Source organism: Empidonax traillii, unplaced genomic scaffold (genome assembly GCF_003031625.1).
Source record: "Empidonax traillii isolate 1590-97213 ecotype Southwest subspecies unplaced genomic scaffold, ASM303162v1 scaffold55:size2822071, whole genome shotgun sequence".
NCBI classification, from domain to species: Eukaryota; Metazoa; Chordata; class Aves; order Passeriformes; family Tyrannidae; genus Empidonax; species Empidonax traillii.
This window is the reverse complement of record NW_020955248.1, coordinates 420,285-437,044: the sequence shown is the minus strand read 5'-3', so window position 1 is coordinate 437,044 and position 16,760 is coordinate 420,285. Positions and strand designations below refer to the sequence as shown.

Here is a 16,760-nt window from a genome sequence, read left to right as displayed (position 1 = left end):
AATAACCAGATAGAGCATTGGAAACTCCTTACCCTCAAGTTCTTCTCAGAATGGAAGAGGGAGACTTCTAGCCTTGTGTGGTACCCCCTTCCCAGAAGGGCAATAATCACTGGGATTAAATAAACATCAGTTTATCCATTTTGATTTAGATCCCTAGATCTTAAAAGTCTCTGATGCATTTTGGTGCAGGTCAGCATGGAAAGTCTCTTCCATGTATTTGGAAGATTCAGTAAACCAACGAGGGGAGAGGCTGAGCAAACCAACTGGAGAGGAGCAAGCATCTATTTAACCATAGCAATAATTTGACTCGTATAAATGCCTTAGGCCTTTTGTGCTACCTCTACTTTCCCTTTTTTAAAAGAGTTTTGGCTTAATCAAGGAGTGGAGTAGGGATGAACTGAGGGAGGGGAAATGTAAAAATGTGACAAATCAGCCTTCCAGCACTTCTTTCCCTTAATCTTCCTATTTTGTTACCTCAAGCCTAGAACAAGCTTATCTCAGTCATGATGCTTTTGCAGAAGCTTTCCTTGACTCTTTTCCACCTGGTTCGAGTGTGTCAGCATGATGGTGATTTTGCTAAACTGTGTTACCCTGGGAATGTACCAGCCATGTGAGGATATGGACTGCCTTTCTGACAGGTGTAAAATCTTGCAGGTAAGCGGTCTTCCTTCTTGTTGTGATGGTGCTTCAGTCCAAGTCACAAATTTTCACGCATGCTTTCCTTCAGCGTGTGGGCAATACCTTCCCAGAGAAGTTGGCAAGGTTGTCCCTGGCAGTAAACTATCCTGTTGTAAAATGATAAAAGCTAGCTTTGAGGAGAGGAGTGGGACGAGAAAGAGAATGAATGAAGTCTACTTGTGACCATACAATACAGAACAGCTGCTAATCCTCAAGATCCTGCATGTAAGCAGGAGTTTCCTAATGTAGACAGTGCCAAATATATAGCTCAGAGTTCAGCCAAGGAGAGGCAGGCAGGAGAGAATAGCAGCCCCCAGTGCATTCACTGCTATGCTGAGGAGCCAAGAGTATTACTGATTCAATGGGTACTATGGCATTCAGGATGCCCAAAAGGGAGAGGAAATAAAAGGAATGCTTAGAAGGGCCATGAGTACATCCAGCTAGCTGTGCTTGCTGTTTCCCCAAAGAGAAGGCGACAGCAAAGGGTGTCATCCATTGTATTGTTGAGGCTAAGACCTTCAGATATCTGAAGCTTTTATCTATGACTGGTATGTGCTATTCAAACTCTGCATGAAGCTACACTATGTCATCCTCAGCTCAGCCATTTGCAGTAGGGTGATGAGGAGTCCCTCCTGGGGTGCCTTGGAGGAACAGTGTTTTCCTGGCTGGGTTTGGACCTGCTGGTGCTGAGCCAACACCTTCTTTCGAGTCTGTTTAAGGAGTCTCTGAGTCTGCATCAATTATTTCACCTATACGGAGAAAAAGAAGCCACAGAAACCTTCTGTGAACTTGAGCAGCAGGGAGCTATGGTGCCAGGGCTGCATGGGAGAAGCTTTATCAACCCTTCTAACTCATTTTCAGAAGTACTTAAATTTGTATTTAAAGGCTGGGAACGTTTATCAGATGTACTCTTGGGTTTCTGTTTGGCAGGTATTTGATGATTTCATCTTCATCTTCTTTGCCATGGAAATGGTCTTAAAGATGGTTGCCCTGGGGATCTTCGGCAAGAAGTGTTACCTTGGAGATACCTGGAACCGCCTGGATTTCTTCATTGTCATGGCTGGGTAGGTGGATAGTTTCTGGGTTTATTTGTTCTGTGTTTACTAGAGTCTTGCATAGAACAGAAATGATGTAACTGAGGGGGAAGTTTCTACTCTGGTGCTACTCCAGTACATCTGCCAAACTGGAATCAGGCGTGCTGGGGTTTGCAGCCTATGGAAGAAACAGTAGAAAAGGTAGCTTTTGTGCAGCCATCTGTCTAGCACAACTTCAGTAGAGGGTGTTAATTTGTACCAGCCGAAGAGCTAACCCAGAAACTTTTCTGGGTTTTTTTGTTTTGTTTTCAAAATGTCTGAGTAGCAGAGGAGCAACCTCTACCGCAACCAAACTAAAGCTAACACTGTTTCCAACAGCAGTGTTTCAAAGGTAGGAATGTAATTATTGTTACTCAGGGCTTTTTGCCTTTGTGTTGCACCAGGGTTATCCACAGTACTATCAGGACAAGCTGACATTTGAGTGTTTTTTACAACAAAGTTGCTATGGTGAAGCTCTGATTTTCCCCTCTGCACATATGAAGTGGAAAGTCTAACAGGATTTGCCTTTTGAATCACAGCAAAATGTCCATTTCTGATACCTGTGGGATGTGCTTTTTTTGGAATTCTAATTTTCAATTAGAATGCCTTGTGGTATAATAATAATAATAATAATAGGTCAGAAATAAATATGTAATCTTGCTGTTCTCACTGTAAAAAAAAATACATATCTTTTCAGAGAGAAACTCTCACTTTTCTCTTCCTCCCAGCAAGGAATTACTAGCATCCACTGTTGTCTGGAAGTGCATGTATTACTGACTGAGCCAGCAGTGATTTTGAGCTCACTTTGCAGAGTTTTCCCCTGTGGTGTGGAGCAGCACTGTCTTTATATTTGCTTTTGACACAGTTCTTCTACAGCAAGGCTTGAAAGTCATTCCCTCTGGAGGGGTGTATAATTGTTTGCTTCTGGGAGGAGCGGAGAGTTTCAAACTCAGTGCAATTGTAAAAGTTTGAAGGGCCAGGTAGTGCATGAAAGGAGGACAGGTAGATGAAAGCTGTAGGCTTTTCTGAATTAACACAATATGTGTGAGATAGGAAGACCTTTCTTGTAGCTGAGCCTGCTGTGATGAACACCTGATTTTAAACGGCCTGACAGGAGGAGTTTGAGCTAAAGTTAAAGCCCCTGACACAAGGTGATGGGAAAAGCCAGATCATAGTATGTCCTAGTCTTAACTTCTGGTGGCAAAACTGCTGGAAACTGGATGCAGTGAAAGCAAGACCCTAGCAGAGCAGCCTTTGAGGAAGAAAGGGAAGAACTGCTATCTTTGAAAATGGGACATTGAAGCCCATGATGCTCCTCAGTGTGGGTGATATGCTGCGGTGTGTTGGGAGAAAGACTCTGCTCTAGTGGGCACAGGAGCACCAGCGTATGAGGTTAAAGGCTTGGGAGCTCAAGGTCTTGCTCTGCCTGGTGTCTCTGCAAGCATAGTCTGTGAGTGATGCTATCTGGAGAGATGATGAAATCAATGGGGCAATGTTAAATGAAAGAGGGTGAGCTCAAGTACTCCGTGCAGAAAATAAGTGAAATCCACAATACCTAGACAAGAAAGGAGAATACTTGATTTACATATTTCCTTCTGTCGCTGGCAGAATTTTGAGGAGAGACTCTTTTGTGCACCCGATAGCAGTACTAGAAAAAAAACCCTAATATCTGAACTTTCAGTGCCAAAGAGACTTAGTATCTACTCCTTAGATTTAATATAATCAGTGGGGAGGATTTTTCATTTCAAATCCAAAACTGAAAGAAATTTGTTTCCTGATATCTATGCAATTGTCCTCGTGAGGTTGAAATGATAGCAATCTCATTAGAATATCTGATCTCAAAAGACTTCTGCTAAAGAAAGATTTTTCCATTTAGTTATATAGAACTAATGACTATATAATGTATTTGCGGTTATAAAAGCTTGTGGTTATTAATTCATTATTCTTTGAAATTCATTAAAATTTTCTGCACTGTTTAAATCAAATCCAAGGCTTAAACTTGCCCTTACATACTGTAGGCTTTTATTTAACCTGAAATGTAAGCCCCAAGCTTTATCCTTATTGATTCCACACCTGGATCATGGCTTCAGCTTATTCTGGTGCAAATGCTGCCTTAGCCTTTTGACTCAGAGAGGACAGCCCGCGTTAGTTAGGTCTTATGTGTTTTCTCCATGACAGTGAATTAGATCTTGATCAGAGGCTAATCAGTTTTTTCTAAGAGCCTTCTCCTTTTCATGGTCCTAGATGCTCATTTTCTGCAAGGGAGGTGATAAACTTCTCTCTTAAGAAAATGTCCATGGTGTTGGGAAGTAATGCCTGGCCTAGAATACACGCAGCTTCTCTCAGTTTCAAGAACAAGGACTTTACTTCCCAGGCCTTTCTTTTCCCTTCTCCCTTTCCAAATAAACACCAAGACAGCAAAGGTTGGAAGAATAAACTGTAGCATGGAAAAGTGAAGTGCAGGCAAGGGACCATTCTGCCACCATTCTCAGGCAGCTGAGGTTTCTCCCTCTGGCTCGCTGCACAACAGCACATTTTATCAAAGAGCATAACAACAATTTGCTGCTGTTGCCCAAGATGGTGTTTTGGTTACATAAGCAACGTATTCAGGCAATCGTTTGTAGTTTTTCCTCACTTCCTTGTAAAACCAAAAGCTATAGTTGTAGTTAGCTGAATTCCCTCATGCGCCCCTGCCCTGCTTGCCCCTGCTCCCCACGCAACCCAGCAGCTCAAGGAGGAAGACTCCATTGCCACTAAAACTGTTCAGTTTCCATGGCAATAGGAGCTGACATCACCAGAACTTTCTCCACTCTTGAACGCTTCCTCCCCCAACAACCTTCAACACGTTTTTTAATGAAAGGATTATGAAAAGACCCAAAACAACAGTTTTAAGTCAACGCTCTACCTCATTGTTCCTCTCAGAGTTCCTAAAACCATGCAAGGCAATTTGGTTTGAAGAATGCCAATGACCTCGGGTGTACAAACAACCAGGGCTGCAGATTCAGCTTGTCAATACTCCAGTTCCAACTGCTTGCTGGTGACAGGAAGGTTGCAAGTTCCCAGACGTTTCAAGCAGACTGTGCTTGTCACCAGCTGTCCTGGTGGGAGTCCCTCTTCCCTTGTGTTTGTGATTAGGTCTTGTCTGTCATCATTTGTTTCCCACAGTGATGGGTGCATTTGAAGAGCTTGACCTGAGGCAACTTCAGAGGGCAGTTTCCTAAAGTTGAGAGCCTGCTATGTGTTGAAAGTTGAGATAATGCAAACACTAATCACACTGGAAATGTCAGCCAGAGTCTGTATGTGTGTGAATTTAGGGGAAGAGTCACTTATTCCTGGGCTCATACTCATCAACTTTTTAAGCCAGGTAGTTCTCCTGCAATAAACGAATGAGCAATTTCTCCTACTCACTCTTCTGTGAGACAGTTGTGTTTCAGTGTGATTGGAGATAATGCCACTGTTCCTCTGGGAAGGGAGACATCATCCCTTTATGTCACTGGCCCGGGTGTCCCCCTGGCCTTGAGGGCATGAATTCCACAGATGGAATGGTTGTTCTGCCTCTCATGAGCCAAGTGCTATAATTAACCGTCTGTGATGGGAATTTTGTGTGTCTTTGCCCTCTTCTTTGGCATTCCTCGGAGATGTTCTGGTATACAATTTACCTGTGTCAGTAGGTAGGTAGGTACATAGGTAGGTTAAGGGGGAGAAGACTTCACTATAGTGCTAGAGGGAATGACTGTGATTACAAGTGTGTCCACAAAATATACCCAAAATCTTTTCTTGACTAGTTGTTGCTTAGAGTCCAATGGCTGAGGAGAGGCTGGCCTACCTTTCAGAGAATGCCCTGTCTTTACCTCTCTCCATTTTGCTGTGGAGTTTACCATGTAGATCTCCTGCTGTGGTCAAATCCCAACCTGACCTTGCCTTTGATGAGTGGAATGGTATGCCCCGGCATTTTTAGATATTCTTTCAGTGTTCTTAAACAGCTTTTAAAAGTGGTGGACATCAGAACAAGACGGTAGCTCTGTGTAGCTGCTCCAGTGCCTTTGGTGGTAATATCGTCTCTCTAATCCAGCCCAAAATTTCCTGGTTCCTACAGTCAAGTATTGCAGTATCTTATCCAGTCATTCCTACCAATTAAGGTAGCTGCTTTCTTCATTGGCTCAAGTGTTATTCGTTGGGCGCTTTTTTCCCTGTTTCCTCTTCAGAAGAGAGGAAAAAACCTTCCTAACAGTAGGAACAGGAAACTTCGTCCCCAGGTATATGTTGGTTTCATTTGTTCACACTGGATTACTGGAATACATATTATTTGCATTGCCAAAGCACTTCATGCTGTTCTATCAATGACTTGTCCTCTTAATTTCTTTTCTCTTCTCCCGAAAATATGCTTCAGCTGCAAAATCAATCAGCGACTTTTTTTAGTTTTCTGTCAGGTTGTGATAAATAAATAAAGAACAAAGTGGCAAGAACTGTGCAATAAAGAAGTACATCTGCACACAAATGAGTTCCCATTTAGTGTTGCATGTGAGGTTCATTACTTAGCCAGGTTTTTTTCTCCAGCTAATGTATGTTATGATGATTTTGTATCATTCCAACCATATCAACATAATTACTTGTGTGAACCAGACTTCTAATCTTGTAAAAAATTATAGCATATTAGTTTGATGATGTCTATTTTTCCCTAAACTTGTGTTGATTATGGTTAATTTTATTATCCACCTTTAATCCATAATCTATCAAAGGAGCATATTGGCAATTTTATTACTGTATTGTGATGAGCATCAGTCCAGTCAGCCTATTGAGATCACTGTGTACTGGCGCAACATTAGAATTCCTTCGACCCTTGGATGCTTTCCCAGTTTTCTGAGTCTAATCAAAAATCATCAGTACTGGTCCAGATCTTTTCTGGCCTTTTTTAAAAAAAACTTTTGCATACAAATTGTCCAGACTTGCTTATCTTACAATATCTCTATTTAGGCACAGCCTAAAATACTTGATCACAGCTGGAGCTGAAATTAGCTCATCATGATCTATGATGTACATATTTCATCTGACCTTCCCCACAGAACTTTTTTTAATTGACATTTTCTGCTTTTGCACTGTTCATGACAATTCTGTTTTCTTGTTCCAGGGATTAACTTGTACAGTTTTATGTGCTCATTCAGTTCTATTACAATTTTTCTACAATTTCCATCTCCTAATTTATATTCATTGGTATTAACTTCCCTTCTCCTGCTATTATGTTGCTGATTTTGCTTTCCTTTATGTTGCACTGTCTTTTTAGCCTGTTCACCTTTCTTGCCTCTATTGAAGCTTCTTGGATACCTGACAAATATTCCTAAACACTGCTTGACAGTCGTGCACATGTCTTGAATGGAAGTCTGGTTTGATGCCTGGAGGTGTTTAAAAGATGTGTAGATGTGATAGGCTCATGATGTAGTGGTGGACTTGGCAGTGTTGGATTAAGGGTTGGACTCGAGGATCTTAAAGTTCTTTACCAACTTAAATGATTGTGTTGTTTCACTTTCATGACTATGGTCTCTAATCCACAAAATATATCCAGTATTTTGATGATCTTACTTGATTTGTACATAACATATGTAATCAAGTGTTTAAGTTCTTCAATAAATTTTTTGTTAAAAAGAAAGCACTTAAAAGACAACCTCTCCATCTTCCATCCTTGAATGCAGTTCTCTGTGAGTTGTAAGGTTGGGAACTTGCAATGAGATTTAGATATCCCCAGTGCATTGCCCAAATTCAGCTCTTGGAGATGGATGAAGAGAATCCTTTTCCTCTATGATTTATAGACCAATATCAAGAGAAGCCAATCAGCCTGTTTTTTAGTGAGATCTGGGCGTACCTGATCACATTCAGAGGATCATAGGTAATCAGAGTTGGAAAGGACTTTGTGGAGTCTCGAGTGCAACCTTCTTGTTCAAAGGAGGGTCAACAGCAAACTCAAGTTGTTGCTCAGAGTTGTCCAGTCAAGTCTTGAAAACCACAACAGATGGAGATTGCCCCATCTTTCCTCGCCCCAGCCCCACTGCTAATGTATCTCTGTAGCTAGCCTGAACCTCCGTTCCCTCTTTGGATTTATGTCCATCATGTCTTGTTCTCCTGCCATGTAACACTGTGAAGATTCTGGCTTAATCTCCTTAGTGACTGCCTAATAAGTATTAAGGAACTGCTGTTAAGTCCCACCAAAATCATCTCCTCTTCAAGTTGAACAAGCCCCCATCCTTCAGCCTCTCCTCACCGGGCAAAGGCTCCAACCCTTGAGCACCTCGGTGACCCTCCACTGAACTTGCTCCAGTTTATCAACACCTTTCTTTTGGTGGAGGGCCAAAAGTGAGTGTGCTATTCTAGATGTGGTCTAGCAAGCATGAAGTAAAGGAGATAGTCCCTCTCTCATCTATCAGCTGCACTCCAATTGGTGCAGCTTGGTATGTCATCAGCCTCCCTTGCACAGACTATATGTTGCCTACTGTCCCCCAGGACTAACAGGTCCTTTTCAGCAGCACCCCTATCCATCAGTCCTTGGCCAGCAGGTCAGTCCAGCACAGATGCAGGACCTTGCTTTCATCTATTGAGTTTCATGAAGCTCCATTTCTCTAGCCAGGAGAAATTCTGTACTTTATATGGCAGAAAATTAATCCATAAGTACTCATTTCCAAATTTTCACTGATTCTGTACTAGAAAATGTCATTTTTGACAGAGTATGGTACTCCCCCTCCCTTTCTGTCCACTTGAACCTCCCTAGCTAGGTTAAAATCCTTGATTTTAATATTCCTTTCATGTAGATTTTCCCAGCAGGCTTTCCTAATGCCATTTAGGCTGTTTATGCTCATAAAATGGACAATTCTTATTCTCTTTATTACTCAGGCCCCTGGCACTGGTGTATAGACGATATTATTTTTCTCCTCTTTACATCTTTTAGTGCCTTGATTAGTTTTGTTCTTGATATGGAGGTTCTGCAGAATTAACCTTTTTCCTAATTTCATCACTTTCCCCTTTGTTCTTTCATTTAACAGTCTCCTGACTGGTGTCTCTCAGTTCTCCAAAACCTAATTATTCCTATAATGAAATGATGGCTAATATTTCTGCACAGGATTAGCCCAGTGCTTTGCAAGTCTCATGCTCTACGTGGCTGGCCAAGCCAGCAGTTTATTACCAGATTTCTCCATCACTTTTTTTTACCTGTTGGCCAGAATGTGCCACTAAGGAGCTCAGCTGAATATTTCTTGTTCCATCTTCTTCAGAAATGGACATAAATCTAAGTCTATAATATGTGGTATATCTATCATGATAAGAAAAACAATTAGTTTCAAAACACATCATTATGGGTAAATACTGTCCTTCTGGTCTGAAAAACCTTCCTAAATTTGGTTTTTTTTTTTAAATTTCATATCACTTATAGTGTGTCAGCACAGCTCTCCTGATATCTTTTCCAAGCATCTTTTCTGAGTAGTTATGCAGCCTTTGGAGAGGATTTTCTGGCACCTTTATACAGCTGAAGATCTCGGGCAAACCTGATAGTCCCCTAGACTGAGCAGAACATTTCTTCTCACCCCCTGTGCCTTTGGGTAGTTGCTTCTTCAGGAGTGTTTTATGCAGCTTACACACTGTTAGCCTGGAAAGTATTTGTATTAACCGAGGTATTATTTTTACCTTCTCTTTCTGATAGTTATCTACTGTCCTTGATTTCTGCTTCCCATAATTCCTCAGATAGTGCATCCTTTCCATAAATTTGCAGTGATGATGCTTCCCAGATTCACCCATCCAGGCTCTTTTCAAAGCTGTGCAGCATCACTGTGTGTACCTCTGAACACCAACTCTACCCTTACATGGAAAGCACTTATGGCTGCAAGTTCATCCTCCACGTTTCAGTCCAGGAAAGGGAGCTCTCTGAAGGATGTGAGGTACCAGCCCCCAAGCCTTCAATGCCCACCTGTTCCCAGGAAACAAAATTGTCTCTGTGTGGTGCCCTTCCATGCTGGGAAGGTGCTGCTTAGCCTGAAGCACACTGATTGGCCTTAATCTCACAAGACGGGGAAGTGTGTTGCCAATCTTCTGCTTTTTCTTTGCTTTTAATTAAGTATGGTTCTTCAGGGACCTGGCCAGAATTTGCATAGTTATGACTTCAAAATCTCAGATCATTAAATACTTATTAGCAGCAGTGCAAACAGCAGAATGCTCAGAAAATCCTAGTTAGCTAATGCTCTTTGCCAAATAAAAGTTTCTATAAAATTATGGCAAGTTAAAGAAAACTGTAATAAATATAGCAATTAGGTGTTTCAAGTAGGGATGAGATAAAGATGGAAATCAGCAAGCAGCAGGCTAAATAGCATCTTAACCAAAGGTAGAAATAACAGCAGAACAGCCCTCCCCTCCAACACGCACTCATTTTTCCCTCCTTAATGATACTAATTATTTCATTTGCTTTCTCCTAGTAAAACTATCGCTAGATGTGCAACATATTGAAATGAAAGCAGTCATCAAAATGAAATGAATCACACCAAAGAAGGAGGCAGTGGTACCCTCTCTGTGTAATGTGTAATTCTCAATTATTGCCTCTGATTTTTTTGCCTTCCTAAAAGCTAATTCCCTACTCCGCTTATTAAAAAAAAACCCAACACACACACAAAAAACCTCCAAACCCCTAAAACCCAGAAAAACAAAACAAAACCAGCAGGCTCACAAGACCAAATGGAGACACTCTTTTTTCTTTTTCTTTTTCTTTTTTCTCTTCCCCCCCACCAAGCAATGAAATACAGACCTCAGAGCCTGTGTTCTGACTCTTGGTTTTTTAAAGTGAGGCCCCATCGTTCATATTCAGTCATCTGAGCTCGGCGACTCCTTCTGGCTTTCTTATCACAGTGTGAAAACCTGCTCATGTCTTTTCGTATCATGTCTCTGAAACTATTAAGAAACTCTGACATTTTCTCTTAGTACACAGTTTGGAGAGAAATCTGAGTGTTCCAGGGTGTGAAATAATCACATTCCAGGCAGCAAGGGACCAGACTCACAGGCTCTGGAAGCTTTCAGCAGCTTTTGCTTGCACAGCAATACAAGAAAAAGTAAAAAAAAATATGTTTTGCACTGGAGGAGGGGGCACTATTGCAGATTATTTTTTTAAGAATACAAAGCATCACAGCTCTGGAGCTGACTGTATAATTAGCAATTGATCTAACACTCCCTAAGGAAATGTCTTTTTACTAACAGAATTATACTCTCTTTATTATTATTATTTTTTATAAAGGGGGAAAAAAAGGATATAATTTTTGCAGTCCTTGTTTTACTAGCAAGGGATTTTTTTTTCTTCACTAATCTTTCAGCTTTTATGTCAGCACAGAGTTGTCATTTTGCAGCGTAATGAGCTCTAAATTTAAAAGAGATAAGCTGGACTACTTAGCTTAGTACACTGTGGTTTGCAGAGCAATTTGGAGGCCTACTGTGTAATGTCTGGTCACACCCCATATGATGTTATTCTGTTCTTTCTACAGTAGGTGTTGAAAGGAGTTCAAATCAGCTGTTTAGGGTGGATTTTGAAGCTTGGCCCCAGAGGCGCCAAACCGTGCAAAATGGGTGCAAATGCACAGTTTGCTCTTTAAGTTTATATCAAGTGAGCTGATAGCAGGGTCAGTACTGAGGACTGCCTGGCAACCCTATGCCTCCTGCACCATGAAGCAACCAATGTCCATATAGGAAAAGACTGGGTCCAAATAACCCATTAGTTGGGAGTCAGAGCATCCATGAAGACATCACTTTTAAGGAGTCATCCACGAATGACTGCAGCCCTTATGTGGCTTGGGGGCTTCCTGTGCTTCACGCAGTCCATGCAGTCTTGCCCCTGCCCATTCCCAATGCACCAGTACATGTTGTGCTTTCTTGCAGCTGCGAGTAAGTAAAGGCAATGGGAGGACGGGCCACGACTCAAAACTCTGAGCAGGGGAAAAGGGACACCTAGAAATAGTCTAACTTTTGCCATAGCCCCCGGGACCTTTAAGAAAAGTGAGGATGTGCCTCCAGCTGGACAGCAAAAGGAGGGCAGGCATGGTGCAGCAATCCTAAAAATATAGGTCCTGCTGGGCTGGCAAGTAACCTGTTTGCATCCACTAATACAAGTGCATCCCATAGCTGCAGACTCCGAGTGGAAGCAGTAGCCCTCCTCTTGCCCAGCATCTGGGCAGGCCTCATCAAAATCTCCTGGCTCTGCTTTTAATATGTCCAGCTGGGTTTACAAGAGATTGGATTCACACCCTGCTTTCCTTGTGTACAAGCTCAGGCATAGCCAACCTCAGCAAGAGATGACAGGAAGTGTCTTGAAAGCCACACGTGCCTCGTGCTCTACCTCTTCAGCTGTGTGCTCTTCCTCCTGCCTCCTTGCTGTTGTTCCAATGCAGATAAGTCCCCACTATCCAGGTAGTTGTGGACACCAGAAAGCAGATTTTACTTCCTGCCCTTTCCTGGAACACCACAGATTCAGCTAATAAAGTTTCTGTGGGAGCCTAGCCAACCCTGTTCTCCACGTTCTCTGCACATTGCTACACCTCCAGCCACAGAGGACCCAGGACTGTGTGGATCTAGCAATGCATGTGCTTTTTAATTTCCTTTCATCAGAATGGCTCAGTAATATAAGTGGAGATACAGGACCACTGGGAGTACAGGCATTGCTCCTTCTTTTTGTTGTAGCCACCATCTTTGAAGCCAGAACAAAGGCAGCAAGACCTGCTTCTCATCCTGATGTGTATGACAGGAGTGGGAGTATTTAGGGGAAAACCAGTCTTCCACCACCCCACAAACTCCACGTGGGAGATTTAAGCTGTGGGATGGCTCATATATCAAGGGGGTGTACATTTTGGTAAATGCAGAGATGTCAGCTCCAACTTTTGGCAGAGTTATCTGAATAAAAAATTCAGACAGGGAAAACTGGCAGACTTAGTCTTCTGTTCTTCCTATGCACCCTGTGTTTTTTGAAGTGGTAGAAATTCCAGTTTGTAAAATGTGATGGCTGAATCAAGGAGCCGAGGACAGAAAGGCGTGTTCTTGTACACAGAAGACATCTATTAAATCCCATCTAGTCCTGGCATAAGTGCATGTAGTCTTAAACCCCTGACATAGCTGAAGAAATTCAGAGCAGAGAGCAAATAAAGTCTTCTGCCTTGTTCATATCAGGTATTCATAGATGCAAGGACCAAATAAAAGTCCCCAGGCAGGAAAAGCTTCAGTTTCCACAGACATTCATAGCAAGTCCAAAGTTACAGCTAGGAAAGTCACAGCCATGAAGCTTTTTGGCTTCAGTGCCAAGCCCAAATTTATTTGACAAAGAAATATGAATTGATTAGACTGCAGTTAATTAGATTTCAATTGAAAACTTCTATCAGAGAAGGGGAATTAGGAAGCTTTTGAATTTGACAAAAACATATTGGCTTTGTGTCATAGGAAAAATACTGTCTTGGTATTTTTCATGAATGCTTCCAGAATGCTTTTTAAATACTGTTTCTTGGCTTCGAATTTTTAGCAAACAGAAGTTCAGAAGCTAAGATTAGGAAAGTTAATGAGTGTTTAATAAAGGTATAGGGAGATGTAAATATGAAGAGGTAAATGGTAATGTTTGAACTGTTTTAATAATGGATTTCATTGAATGTAATTGTGAAGTAGCAGGTAGCCAGGCATTGCATAAGTACATTATCTTAGGTTTTATGTGCAGCAAGAAAAGTCTGAATTTTCTGGACTCCTTACATGTTTTTCGGGATCTCTATTTTAAATAACCTTAGTTTTTATTCCTCCATGCCACTGGTCAGTCTGCTCTCCTGTGTCTGGCACAGAGCCACCCTGGCCATGCATTTCTGCTGTTGGACAGTGAGCTCTGCTCTTCTTGAGTGCCAAGACAGATCCAAGCCCACCTTCAAGCTCAGAGGTACAGAGGAGCAAAGTAAGTTCCAAGCAGTAGCTGATGAAACTATTCTGCTGTTGTGGAGGCCTCATGAGCACTGAAGGTTTATATGCCAGTGGTTTGCATGCCCCCTCGTCCCTGTGTACTTGCTGTCTGCTCCAGTGGCTTGGCATGGGGCAGAGGTACAGGAGACCAGACACTTTCTGGACAGGGTCAATGTGCTAACAAATTGCTCACTTGTTCCCTGTGCTAGCTTGGTCTCATCTCTGTTTAACCTGAGGTCTCTCGTGTGCTCAGCTGAGCAGACCTACCTGGACACAGGCTAAATGTTTATCAGCAAGGCAGAGACTAAGCTGGAGGAGAAAGCAGAAAGATGATCAGTAGGGAAAAGGTCAAAAGGAATAAAGATGAAGATGGAAAAGGAAAGAAGGGATTGGGAAGGGAATTGAAGTATATGAGGAAAAGCAGAAAAATATGAAGGAAAGTCAAGGGACAAATAGCAAAACTGTAAATTAAGAAGAAAGATTAAACTGTGAAGTGGAAATGTTGCAGGCAGGCATGAGTCAGAGTGATGTAGAGAGAGAGAGGGGGGGGGTAGGGAAACAGGTGGGATACCTTGAGAGTAGGGAGGGAGGCATAGCTCTAGTGGAGAGGTGTTCCCTGCCAGGCATCCCCCTGCTTCTGCAGGGTGAACCCCACGCATGCAGCTGGTGCCTCTATCCCATTTCCTACCGTGACAGTGTTCCCAACATGCATCAGTCTTGAGCTGTGTGACGTGGAGACAGTGCACATGTCAATCCCCTCTCCTTCCAGAAGAGTTTCATATGGAGAATTTCAAAGAAGAAAATCTGTAGCAAAGGAAGAAGTAAATTATTGTATATATTCAATTATCTTGACAGCTCAGCGCTCAAATTCCATCACAGATCAGGAGTTTGTCTGATTTAGCATAGTTTAAGCTTCTGAACCTGTCCTTCCACTTGCCCACCCACACCAGAGACTACAAAATACTTTAGTGGTGCCAGAAATGAGGTGCCATTTCCCTCAGAAGAGATGCATTCCACCCTGCCCCCTCGTGATAAAGGAAAAGGACTCACAACCAGCATCACCTTTTTTTTTTTTTCTTTGCCCCACATCCTAGACTTTGTCTGACTGCCTCTGGATGTTAAAGAAGCTAAAGTGTTTACAAACAAGACGTGCTTTAAGCAGCCAAGAAAAAAGGGAGAACTAGATGAAGGATAGTCAGGACATGGGGGCTACCCTTGCCCATGGCACTAAGCTGCTACAAAGCAAGAACAAGGAGCCTGGAAATCTCCTGGAGTTCAATAAATGACAATCATTTTGTACTAGCTGTAATGATCTCTTGCTCTTGGTTTACAAACACTGAGCAAACACAGGGTTCTGTAGGGTTGCTGATATGATAAGAATCCAAGCACTGAGGGTTGAGTGCCTGCCTGAGATTCTAAATAAGCACAGTACACCTGATCCACCATTGCAAGATCTTTAGACATAGACACAGCAAATGTGACCCTCCTGACATAAATGTGCTGCTAGTTTCTGATTGATCACTTTTTGCGATAATCCCTTTTGACTCTGTCAACCCAACACCACCTCCACATATGGCAGTAGGAGATTGGGTGCAACCCAAACCTAGAGGAGGTTATGTGTCTAGGGTGTCAAGGCAGTGGGGAGCAGGGCTGGCTGGAGAATGATAATAACAAAAAAAGCTGGGCTAACAATCCCTGAAATGCTGCAGATGCCTGGAGACTCCAGCAGAGTCACTTAGAGATCCCATTTCGTCAGAGGAAGGAGGTAACATTTGAATTCATCAGTTTTACCTATACATAAAATGTTTTGATTTTTTTTCTTAATCAGCGGAGTTTCATTTCATCTTGGTCATCTGCGTAGTACGGGCATGCTATCCTTGCACAAAGAGAAGCATGAAGGTAGCTGTCTGTCACTAGTCTGTCACTAGGAATGAAAAGGCAAGAACAAGATGCTTTAATACAAAAATACACTGGAATTGCATTGGAGTTGTTTTGGTTACAAATTTGCGTGACTACAACAGACAGAACTCATCCGTGGGGATTCAAGCATCCTGGATGTTCTCTGTTATTACAGCCAAGACCAGGAGGTCTCGGGAAGAACTGTAGGCAGAAGGGGTCTGTTCATTGAGCTGAAGCCCTGGGGCCTCCTAGGGCTGAGTTCATTTTTGTTAGAAGATGCTCTCTGAAAAATTTAGCAGTTGCCCTTTTCTAACCCATCCTTGGGAACAGCCTGGTGTTTTCACTGGCAGTGTGATTGTCTGCGCAGCTTTTTTTGTCTGGCTACACTGGAATGTAATCACAGCAAATCCGCGGCCACCGAGGCTGGCTTGCTGCTGTCTGAACCGCACAGTTGCAGCTAGGGCAGCATTTGTCTGGCACTGAAAGGACCCATAGTCACTACTCTGATGATTATTAATTTTCTAGTGACACATGGACTGTACCACATAGGTGGCAAACTCATTCCAGCTAGGAGAGGGCAATGATGTGCACCTGGTTAAGGTTACTCCCACTGTAATGCTTAGCAACATGGCTGTAGCCACAAAAGGACAAGACTCAAATGGTTTGTAAACAGAGGTTCTATTTTAAAATTATTTTGCACGGTTAAGGCTAAGGAAAGATGTCACCTCTGTCCACTGATTTCCTGTCAGTCTGTGCTTTTCCCCTGCGCTTAGTTTCTGTGAGGGTCACCATGTTCTTCAGGACTTTTCATTTGGTTCCTTCCAGTTCAGAAAAGACCACTTTTTGGAGTTAAACGTATTTTGGGCTATTTGCTTACTTGGCATTTGACTCTGTTTCAGGTTGTTCTGCTACTTCTCAAAAGAATTTTTTTTGCCTTCAGAGTTTTAATCTCAAACCAGTGCTCTAGTGGATGCTTTTTTTTCAGGAAAGTTCTGTGGGACTTCACCAAGCTTGGAGACCTTTATGTTTCTGTGCATATACCAGTCTCTTGTAACAGACTGCAGCGTAGGGACTCCTTCAGCCATGAAGCTACCTCCACATATCAAGCCTCTGTGCTGTGAAGAGCTCTTAGCTCATGTCCTAGGAGCAATACACCTATGTCTATACGGTATT

General features: G+C 42.4%; 1 protein-coding gene across 4 annotated transcripts in view; it reads left to right on the top strand.

Moving 5' to 3' along the window:
- Positions 1-547: 547 nt before the first annotated feature.
- CACNA1I (calcium voltage-gated channel subunit alpha1 I) overlaps positions 548-16,760 on the top strand; it is an 89,693-nt gene continuing 73,480 nt past the window's right edge. For all 4 annotated transcript variants that reach the window (XM_027879381.1, XM_027879382.1, XM_027879380.1 and 1 more), the window contains exons 1-2: positions 548-654; positions 1,609-1,742. In XM_027879381.1, the coding sequence (XP_027735182.1) occupies positions 562-654; positions 1,609-1,742 (227 nt within the window). In that variant the 5' untranslated portion in view covers positions 548-561. The remainder of the gene's footprint in view (positions 655-1,608; positions 1,743-16,760) is intronic.